The sequence below is a fragment of the Diorhabda sublineata genome, chromosome 1, assembly GCF_026230105.1.
Source record: "Diorhabda sublineata isolate icDioSubl1.1 chromosome 1, icDioSubl1.1, whole genome shotgun sequence".
NCBI classification, from domain to species: domain Eukaryota; kingdom Metazoa; phylum Arthropoda; class Insecta; order Coleoptera; family Chrysomelidae; genus Diorhabda; species Diorhabda sublineata.
Window position 1 is genome coordinate 19395776 of NC_079474.1, and position 12153 is coordinate 19407928.

The 12153-nt window shown below is 31.9% G+C and overlaps 1 protein-coding gene across 1 annotated transcript; it reads left to right on the forward strand.

The window, feature by feature from the left end:
• Window positions 1–76: 76 nt before the first annotated feature.
• Window positions 77–5289, forward strand: LOC130450690 (high mobility group protein I). Its single transcript, XM_056789239.1, has 4 exons — window positions 77–274; window positions 1841–2019; window positions 2581–2683; window positions 4434–5289. Exons 2-4 carry the CDS (start codon window positions 1873–1875, stop codon window positions 4535–4537), a joined length of 354 nt encoding a protein of 117 aa, XP_056645217.1. The 5' UTR covers window positions 77–274; window positions 1841–1872; the 3' UTR covers window positions 4538–5289.
• The last annotated feature ends 6864 nt before the right edge of the window (window positions 5290–12153 follow it).

Genomic DNA, 12153 nt, shown 5'->3' on the forward strand with positions numbered 1-12153 from the left:
AATAGTAATATCTCAACAAATTATCATATTGTTTCGTTAAAAAGTGCGTTGAGATAGTATCTTCATTACCTGCAATAAACAAGTTTCTAAAGAGGAATAAAAAAATAATAAAATCCATTTTGAAAAGAAAAACCGTTGAAGTTAGAAAAGGACAATGATTAGTTTATTTGCTGAAGAAATGCTCTGATTGGATAAATCGTTTTGGCGCGTAGTAAAAGCGACCTCACCGGAACGCTTTCGAACGATCGGCATAGCCAGCTAGTGTGTGTGTTTGGTAAGTCGATTTATTTTATCCCTTCAAGATTTAATTTAAAATTATAGGAATTTATTAGAATTTGTACAAAATTATTAGTAGATATTAGTTTTTTTACTGTAATTTACTGTGTTATTGTTTTCAAAATATCTGTTGTAGTATTGGAGGAATTAATTTCAGACTGTAATAATAGGTATTTATTTTGCCTGGCATGGCCGACCAACATTCGCGAACCAAGCCAAGTAAACTCGTTTTCCCAGTTCAAAAATTAATTTCTCTGAAAGTATGTAGAGTTATACCACGTTAACGGTCTCAAATTAAAGCTAATTTTTTCTTGTTTGTATTAATATTATGTTTTAAATATAAAGCGAAGTATTTTATTCAAAAAATATTTGGGTGTTGTCGTAGTATTTTAATATCCTATTATTTTAAGCATTTGAGAATGGCGCGCGCGGTAGCTTTCGAAATGACGCCGTCTTTTAGAAATGTTTATCAAAAATATTTATTTAAACATTGACTGTAGGTGTTTAACTTGTTTACAATATTTTACTAGTATAAAAATATAAAAATGAATAAAAATTTCCGGATGTTTGGAATTGTTTTGATAAGAATACTGCAAAGCTTGATTTATATGAAGGCCATGGGGTTGTTGACTAGACGTTATTTTGAAGTGGAGGTTCTTGCTTTTTTCTTTCCTAAATAAATGTATCGTTTCCTCTCCGAACATTAATTTTTTCATATTGTAATCTACACTTTTTTAAAGATTGGCTATTCAGGTTTCATATAAAATTAATTTAGCTGTACTACATTTAATATTAACCAAAAACTTTATAGATACTTGTTATTTTTCAAACAAGATGGCGTTACCATTGTATTGACTATATTGATTTTCAGTTATATTACAGGGTGGTCACGTAATTTTTTTGTTTTATCAAAAAATAAAACAATACTATTGTTCATATCTACTGTATTCTATCTTCCTGATATTAATTATTCATTACAAAAAAGATAATGGAACTTTCTACTATATGGAGAATTTATATAAATTTTTATAAAACTTCTTTTACTTCTAGAATGTTTTATTTTGATCGAATTTTCGCGAATAATAATGCTTCTGACGCCTGCGTCTTCTAGGTTACACCGTTGAGTATAACTCTTAATTCTACGTTGATTAAATATGGATTTAATTTTGAATACATTTATGAATTTTGCACGAGATGTGTGTAAATATTCACCACAATTTTTTCGTTCGCGAACTATCCACTTGTTAATGTTTTTGTTTGGTCAATTAATTTACAAGAGATGAGAGAGGGCAAGCTTGAGGATTCTTAAAATTTAATGATTATTCATGAACGGTTTTCATTTAGGTGATTAACTTAGCATTGTTGTCACTAAATAATTATGTTTATTGTCAATGTAAAATGATTACATATACACGATTCACCCAATTAGGTTTTTATTAGATTATATCGATTTTTCTTTTGATTATTATCACTTAGTTTTTATGTCTTGAAATTGGTTGCTGCGCTAATCATTTGAAAACAAGTTTTTGGAAAATATGCGGCAATGGTACTTTTATTATTCCAGTTTAATATTTTCGTAATCTCTCATATTACAAAATGTCAGACGATGCTTCAACAACGCCTTCAAAGAGAGGTCGTAAGTCAAATGCGGAAAAAGCAGAAAAAGCAGAGAAGGCAGAAAAGGTAGAAAAAGTAGAAAAAGAAAAAGTTGAAAAAAACGACACAAAGAAAAGGGGGAAAAAAGTAAGTATTTGTTTCATATATTTTCAAGATGTATTTCTACAATATAAAAAAATATCCTTTTGTCTCTTTACCTAAATTACATTATGTCATAACTATTAATTTAGAGTTGGAGAATCGTGGATGTGAAAAGTAGGAAGGTCCACTTTAAGGAAATAGTCAATATTATTTATAGTTTCAAAGTAGGGAACAGGCGTTGCTGGAAAGGGATCAGAATCCAAGAGCTATTAGAATTAAGTTGGAATTTCTGGAACCGTTGGCGATATTCATACTGAATATACTGTTTGCACCAACACTAACAATTACACTGTCCGACGCACGTTTCGATAACCAAGTTATCGTCTTCAGAGACTGAAGGTAAACTGACCTAACCATTTTACCTTCAGTCTGTGAAGACGATAACTTGGTTATCGAAACGCGCGTCGGACAGTGTAATTGTTAGTGGTGGTGTAAACAGTATATTCAGTAAGCTACGAGAATGTTTATTTACTCTGAATTTGGAAAATTATTATTTCCTACAATTATTGTCATCTTTATCTACAGATATTTGTTTGTTTGCTGTAGGAAGCTGAAGAAGATGGTGCATCTCCCGCGAAAAGAGGCAGGGGAAGGCCAAAGGGTACCACAAAAAAGAAAGCTGTCGTCAAGCCCAAGGCAAAAGTTGCAGGTAAACTTAAATTGAGTATTCAGTCTTTGAAAATATGTAAGTATTTACTAAACTGGAGATAAATAATATGTAAAACAAATAAAATGAGTTACTATGTTTATACTTTTTTCGAGGTTTATATTGAAATAAGAAATTTGAGTTTGAAAGTATATAATCCACAATTACATATTTCGTCAGCGTTTACACAGAAGTATATACAAACCTCAAAGCTCTAAATTCATTATCCCCTATTCATTATCATCTTCTTGTACAGATTTTTCCTATCAATAAACTCCATCAGAATAATATATTCCTATCAAGGTCTGGTGTTACCATTACATTAATATGGGTATCATCTCATGCCAGAAACGACCATGAAGGTGAATGGTCCATTGACGGCAGACGTGACTCCTTTGAGTCAAAGAAATACAAAAGTTGTAAGCATAATACTTATTTTGCATACTAGCCTTGACTCATGGTTATTTAATGGTCTTTTTTGACTCTCCTAAATGGCAGTACTGCAAAACAACATAAAGTTACATACTTAGAAGTTATCTACAAGACTCAATTAAATACTCTACTCACCAGCTAGGGAACTTGATTCAGGAAACTGTAACTTCTATGGTGCAGTTAGCATGCCTAATTAATTTGAAATAAATTAATGTGTACAATAACATCTTCATGTTATCTAAACAGTTTGATAATGTTAAATTGTAATTTAATAAATGTAGAGCTAGCCACATAAAACTACACTGATTTGGTACAAGACATTTGAGTTCGTAAACCACTAGAAAAAAAGTAAATCGCCAAACAGTATTACGAGACTGTCCGTTCTGACTGCAAATGAAAATGGCAGCCTGTTTTTCACGACGAGAAATATGTCTTGAAAACTGAAAGTTTTTTCATACTATTGTAGGTACCTCAACTTAGCGCTGTACAATAGTGCCAGAAATGTATCTGGTTGGAAAACCCCCGCCAGAAGCGACTCAAAGTTCCGGAAAATCCATTCTGAAAAATCGACAAGGTACACGCGTAAAACATTTCCATATTTTTTTTGAGGATCTTAACTAAGCGCGGTGCAGTAATGCCAGAAATAGGACAGGTTAAAAAACATTAGAAAAAATTAGAAAAATGTCGATGTAGATGTCAAATTGAAAGTATTTTAAGTCTTTATGGCGCCATTCGAAATATCTTTCCTACCCCAAATAAAAAAAAAAATACGATGAAAACTGGCAGAGCGAAGTAGTAAAACTTTATCAGGTGTTTTAGTCGTGATATTTTTACATCCTGGCACAAAACATGATTTATATACCCTTTTTTAGGTTGATCAAAGTTTAATAATAACGCTTATTTTAGAATAATCCAGAGAATAACTGTATTATTTACTTTGTATCATATGTACAGTTTTATTTTATACCTGGGACGTCACGCAATATGGCGGCCTTAATAAAATGTTTAAACTACCTACAAAATTTTTGAATTTTCAATAATTTTTCTCTATAAATATTGATCAAAAAATTGAAAAAAACATAAAATTTGTATGTATACTATCCAAGACTATTTTTTTCTTAAACCATGCAAGTAACCTATTCTATAAGTTTCATATTATTCTTCTGAAAAATACTTTTTCGCCAAATTATATTTACTTTTGTCACCTATATTTTCACATATGAACACAAATAATTTCCAAAAATTCGTTGTAATTAACAATTTCATTTAAATTGAATTCGACATTTTTTATTTGTTGCCCATATTTAAAATATCTTTCCAGGACGAGGTCGTGGAAGACCGAAGAAGAAAGAAGAGCCCAAGGATTCAGAAGATGAAGACAACGACGATAATGACGCCGTCGAAGAGGAAGAAGAAGATGATTAAATATATTTTCGCGTATAATTTTTGATTTAGCCAAATCCGATAAATCGGGCGCCAATCTCAAAAACCAATCGTCGAAACTGTTTCTCATTTATAATTTTATTTCTAAATATTTATACACTAAAAAATATCATTCCCTATGTGTTTTTGTGCCATTCGTAGACGATGGTATCGTGAAATCACTCATAAATTTGGCTACTTTGAATCTCTTTATGTTTCTGTCGCTTTAGTGACCATATATTTATGAATATTAAGTTTTAGTTTAAAAAGTAATGTATTTTTAAGTTATTTTATGTTTAAAAGACATGAAAGTGTTGAAATCTCCACTAGTTTAACTCACAGCTACAACAAATTATTTAAAACACTTTTTATTCGAATATTTATAAACGCCATGGATGATTTTTCAAATTTATGTCTTTTAAACCCTAAAAGTATGTCTTAGAAAGACTGAATCGACAAATCTCGTAGATTTATTGAAACTTACCAGATTTGACAATTGAATAAATTTATTTTAATTGAAAATCGCGGTCAAATTTATTTGTGGTGTGCTGCTGGTTGAGGCGTTGACAATGGACTTTTCGTGTAGATTTTTTAATAAAAGAGGTTATATGAGTTGGTGGGCGCACAATAATTTCTTTTAGTTTGTAATTTGTGTAATTTGATACTTTTAGATTTTGAAATTAGTCCCTTTCGTTTAAGAATGTGTTTCAGTGTCATAGTCATTGTCAAATTAATTTAATAAATTTAAGTTTTAAGTATTTCCTTTTATTTATCATTTCCCAATTTAAATAAGAAAAATATCGATACAAAACATAAAGAAAGTGGAAAAGAGATAATAGTATAGGTGCAATAGCGTTCCATAAAGTATTGTTCAGATATGAATATCAAAAAAACTTTCCCTCGACCAAAAATTGCAATATTAAAATGGTTTAGTTTGAAATTTCTTATAATTTTTTCTTAATGTTAATTTTTTATTTAAAATATCTATACGAACCGTGGTCAAAAAAGAGTACGACTGTCAAGCTACACACAAATTTCATACTCTTTGTGATAACTCTTCGCAATGTTTAACTTCTGTTTGAGAAATAAATATGAGTACAATGTTATCACCTTGCAAAATCATAATTGGCTCACAAACGTAGATGAGGAACCATCATTAAGAGTTGTACTTAAAATAACGAGCGAAGATAATTTCAGTAAAATTAAATGCAAAGATGAATTTGTTGCTTCAAAGTTTTATTTGTAACTTAAAAACTAGAGCAATTTTTGATGAAAGAACTAAAAATTTTTGGCGATAAAAGTTGTTAAGACCATTTTTTTGGTTTTTGTTGCCATAATAAAGACAAACACAGTGGATATTTTATGACAGTAAAATCATACTGGGAAATAACTTTTTAACTTCATACCTAAGACAATTTCCTGGAAAATTCTAAAATTGCGATCTACCAAGTTTTTTCTATGTGGTCTTCATTTATAATACATATACAGTATGACCCCGCTTAACGCGAAAGATACGTTCTCATTTGAACCACCTGTCGATTGAGGCACCTCCAAAATGCATCAACCGTTTCTTCAGGAGTTGAAAAAAGTTGAGCTCGCACTTTATTTTTAATCTTCCAGAATAAGAAATCATTTGGTGCTAAACAACTGTACGGCGGATGAATCAACAATTCGTTCAAAAACGTTTTTGTTTGAACTGATGTGTGATGACTCTTTATTGTCGTGGTGAAGGACGATTCCTCATCTGCTATTGGTTTCCCTGATTTTTTCTGACAAACAAAAGATGATGTACCACTCAGAATTGACGGTTCTATGTTGCTCTAATGGAACGTTGGTGGCATGATCTGTTATATCGAATAAACAGGCTACCATTTCCCTAGAACAACTTTTGTTAGATTTGGCTCGTCTTGAAAGACTAATACAGTTAATTGTTGTTTAGATTCGGGTTCATATGCTAGATCCATGATTCATGGCATGTCACATGTTATAGAATTTTTTTGCACAAAAAATTTTTTGAGCGCTAAATCGCGATAAGTCTTTTTGACAGCCAAATGTTCATCCGATATTAAATGTATGCGAGTGGAACTAATGCTCAAGTATACCTCAATCTCACGATATGTCACAAGACGATCTTGCAATATCAGTTAACGCACAGCATCGATGTTTTGTGGCATAACAGCCTGTTTGGGATGACGATTAGATTCGGAAAACTTAACTATTTACTCCGCATCTACTCACCGTATTACACGTTGCGTTGTTCTGAATACAGATACTTTGTCAGTTAAAACAGTCACGATTAGGTGGCATGTTCTTGTTTCCCACATGAATAATAATACTGCAATAGCATGAATCGGAAGGTAAGTAAATTATTCAAGTAATCGACTTAACTTGGTTATCAATTATTATTAATATTAAAAAGCCTCTGCGGAGTATTACAAATTTTCTCTTGGATAAGTAATAGAAAATACATTTAAATTATTCAATTCAATATTTTTTGTGAATTCTACAGCCGTTTATAACTTGGGTTTAATGAAAGTAGCTATTCTTTATGAAAGAGTCTTTATCGAGGTCGTGAGTGGAAATACAGTAACGTTCATGTTCCTTTGTCTATGCACTTATTTTCATTTTAAACATTCCTGCAATTGCGTCATTGTTTTTACTGAACAGTGAATAATTAACTTTTAATATAATTCCAGCAATGCTTGACCCAATAATATAAAAGCCGATTCTGAGCAGTCGAGAAAATCAATACTTAACCCTATAAATGTAGACGGATTTATCAGCAGAACATGATTATTAACAAATCTATCTTTTTAAAAATGATTTAAATGAGAAGAACAACAAATAGAATCGAATATAATCAAATTCTAATCAATCCACAACTATAAGTAAATTTATTAAGAATTAAGTTGAATTGAACACTATTTTTGATAATAATAACAATAATAATATTAAACCAACAATTTGTTTATTACTGATGTGATTAGTGAATAAACTTCTAAATTTGATTAGTGTTACTGGACATTTCTGTATTATTGTATTGTATTAGATTTTTTTAAATAAAAATTTTATGATACCAATTACTTGTTTGAATACGGCCCTGTTCATTTCCTTTGAAGTGAAAACTGTAACGAAAATTCTCGGAACTGTAAACGCATAGATGAAAATACTTCCTAGTTTGATCAGCTGCTCCCAGATGACGCATGTATGCAATTTGAGCAATGACATCAGTCCGGCCTACTGCTGCTTAGATTGGTACTCGCCCAAATTTAAAGCTGTGTGATACTATATTGATTTTTTCGTAAAACTACTTGAAATTTTTAGTAATTCCCTTTAATTTTCCGATCAGTTCTTCGGCAAATAAATTTAGTGTGTTCTGTGAAGTTTAATGAATATTTAAGTGTGATTTTGTGTTGAATTCTCGGATTAATTTGAGTGTGTGAAGCCGGCTCCTCAGATTAGGTAAGAATTCGTGCCAAAACTAAATCGAGGTGGGGGTTTTTCGATAAAAATTTCTATCATTTGCTCACATTACACTGATTTAAACACCATCATTCCGTTTATTATAAAAAGCTGAGAAGCTTTCGCAAGCTCGCTACACGATCCTAAATAAAGGCATAGCCCTAACCTTAAAAAATAATTTGGGTCTCTATCATTTATACATCAAATAATTTGCATTTTATATTATTTGTTTATAATAATGAACTGTTGGTATATTATTACGTTTTCTTTCATAATTAGATCTTTTTTTTTGTTTTTATGTAGGCGAGTATTAACGTTATTGTATAAGAACGTACAATTTCACTACTAATTATACAGGGTTACAAGATTTTAACGTCAATTTTGCATGTTTTATATTTAAATATTTGGGGATATGTTAAAAGTGTTTATAAACAGTTTTTTAGTATTGTGCAAATGTAGATATAGAAATTGAATATCAAAAACTTTTTCATGTAGTTTTTGTTTTATTTATTATTGAAAATAGAACTAACTGAATTAATTCTCGATTAAAGAGTAGTTTAAACCCATTATCACTGTTCTACGGTTTCACGAAATTCGTGTCTATATCGTGAGGATCAAAAAGATAATAGAGGGACAATTTTAAAATAAAATCAATACAATTTGTAGTAAGAATATAAAAATTGCAGGATGGTAAATTTATAAAACTCATCCATATATTAAATAGACGATAAAGTAAAGTAGACGCCGGTAACAGGGGTGGTTTAGCCGCTTACTGATCACGTCGACAGCTGGTTCCAGTGCCGGGTTTGTGAATTTATTGCAGTGGGGCTCATTCAAGGGGATGTGAAATAAAATAAAAAACTGATAAGATGTAATATTTTATGAATTATAAAACATGTAAGTAATATACAAGGTGCGGAATAAATATATTATTTCAGTTTAGGCGCAATTTAGGCAGTTTAGGCGCTTGCAATGTATAAATTTATTTGTTTTCTTCAACCTTTCGGGTATAAATCTTTTTAATTGGATCTTATTGAGTTCGTAGGTTGATATTTTATTTGAACTTTGATTTATTTTAGTTTCTTTAAGTTTCAATTCTTACTAGGAGCATTATGAAAAAGAAAAAATAATGCTGGACACAATATGAATTAAAATTTATGTTATAATTATTTTTTTTCAAATGTCAAAAATTTATGTCACATAATTTGACAGAAGGATTTTTCGGAAACTATAACCGAGTTCAGGTAGATCACCTATCAGCTGTTTGCGGATCCTAACAGAACGAGATTTAGAGGTTTGTCCTTGGTAGCTGCACTGGCAGAACTAGTTCAGAAAGTGTACACTAAAGCGTTCTTTGTAGCAGAACCAACGCTAGTGTCGCTGTTCTTAGTAGCAGTGTAAGAGAACTAGTTTTCACTGTACTGCTTGCACTGGATCTAGAGTCAGTTCAGCCAGTGCAGTGTAAGACAGTGCAAAACGGTGGCACTACATCTTCGTCATCGGACGAATGTAAATTATCAAAAAGTACTAAATCGTTTTTCATTATTGTTAATATAATTAGGCCTGAATCACATCAAATAACCTCACATACAGCAATTATCAAATGCTCTATTGCTCTCTGCACTATATCGTTCTTTGTATCCGATCGAACTAATTTTATACACTCATGAACTGGCCTGCACTGGTCCAGTTTAGTACAGTTCCAGTGCAGCTACCAAGAACAAACCTCATATCACAGTTTCCGAACGTCGTATTCAATTTTTGGTTGAAATTTCAAATTTAAAACATGATATACAAGAACTTTTCATTATTATTATTATTTTGTGCCTTAATTATATGCATTTAGTTGTTTAATAGATTCTAGATGTTTAATATTTGTTATTGAGCAGTTATGAAAGATTTACCCTCTCTTACGGATTTTGCACGAAAGTTTGAAACTAATAAGCTAATTTTATGCTGAAATGCCGAAAAAAATAAAAACAGCAAACCTCAGTTACAGCCATTTAAGAGAATAACTTACTTTTAATAGATAATCTATAGATAAATGGACAACCTTTAAGCTGATCGTATTTACCCACCAGTCTACCAGGGTAGAAAGGATGATAACATTTGACTACGACGCGAGTCAGTTTCCGAACAACATTGACCGTGATCCGGGTTAGTTTCCGAACATTCAGATCTTTATCCAGTTAACTCGATTATTAAGTATCAGTTGACATATATCAGACATTTAACGATTTACGTTAAACTTAAGGTTCGTTTCAACCCATCAAAAACCGTCCTTGGTACATTGACGAATCTGCGCAATAGCGAACGATTCTACACACGTAGATAAGAAAGTTTATCCCGTTAAGCATCCACCCTTGGACATAGTCTATGGATAAATGCGAAACAGGACATTCCATCACCCTTTGATAGTCCCATAGGAACTTATCGTAATTCGCGTCTTGATGTTCTCACTTCCTTTTCCCCTAGTTCTGTGAGATAATCTGGAAGGGTTTATCTTAGCTGGATATACACTCTTGTCTTCGGAAAGTGTATGTGTGTTAGCTTAGAAACTTTGTAACCGGTAAGAAAAGCTGAAATCCTAGTGGTCTTTCGCTTTATCTATAGTTGTCTGTGATGTACGAGAGTTGTCGGGAAAGTTTCCGATTTAACAAAGAAACAAGACATTTTTAGTCAATGGCAAATGCATTCTTTTGATATACCGATAGCCTCTAATCTTAATCCGATGGTATTCCAGTAGCAACTTTTTCTATGTTATAGCTGGTTGTCGAAGTTTTTGGCGTCCCGAGCGCACAAAGCTTTACAGTCGTTAATGATGGTGCAGAGTCTCCTTAACCAGTTTCCAACTCATCTTTCATTTAGGTAGATGTATTGCCTTTCGAAAATAAATATTCAATAGCTCTGAAAAAATTAGGAGAGTGGGAATCAACTTTATCATTCTAATGGAGAAATATTGTCAAAGAATTATTATCGTCTGAGAATCTTAACGTATTAAGATACGCCAAAACTGATTCAATGGGATTAGGATCAGTGTGATGAGGTGGCAATCTCAAAATATTGTCACTATGTTTTTATACACCTCGTATAGAGGTGTATAAGGTTTAAGATTGTATATAAGTATAAGTAGTTGCCATATTTTTTTTTCCTTTGCCTTTCTTTTTTTTTGTTTCCTGAATCTCGATATTCTGTTCAAATCTTCGACAACCTTTTGATTTTTGTTATTGTATGTTTTCCATTTATTTATCCTTTTTTGCGTGGGTTGTCAACGTTCAATCCTGGCCTTCTAATCCTTGTCTTTTTTTCTGGATTGAGACCGACAACAGTGGTCTACATCCAGAGAAATTCAAATACATGATCAGATTGTCTAGGAGCCTTAAAAACCGGAAATTTCCAGTAATTTTAAGTCAGACAATCAGACATAGAAAGCTGGTGTTGTTTTGACTGATCTCGCAAATCGCATCGGAACAACATGTTGAACCTCCCTCGTAACTGCACTCTTACGAGCTCACGTATCTATGGTGTCTAGCGCGCTCTGATGTTACTAGATATTGACTGGATTTGGGATTCCATGAAGCTTTCAGGGTCTCATAATGTTTTTTAGAAAATGATTTTAAATTGAAGATTTGGTGCAAAGTTACCTACCAAACCGAATAATTTATGTCATCTTATGTAATCATAGTCGACCATTTAGTAATATATTACGTAAACCCGTAAAATTTTCCAAAAATTTTGAGCACGTACTTACTTTGGAGTAATTTTTGTTGTAAATCGTTTAAAATATTAAAAAGGAATGCTCTTATCCATCTCTGGTTCCTTTGAGCTCCCTCCAAAATTCTGTTCGGTTCGATGGCTAGAAAACATACCTGTTTTTCATAAAATTCAGTCTCTACATCCGCACTAAAAAAAATTCATATCTTCTCTGCAAAACACAAATCAGAAGCCAATATGTGGAAGTTTTAAAACCATGGAAAAGTCTTTGGATTGGGTAAACTCTCAGAACTAGAGCCATTCCTTAAAATGTTTAACTCCATTTCTTTATATAAAGATTTAATTTCGGTTCTGAATAACTTGATGAAGCGGGTTTTATTCTAAAACCTCAAAAAAGTGCAAGATATCGATAGTGTTAAGAGGACGCAGAGGTCGGCTTGCTA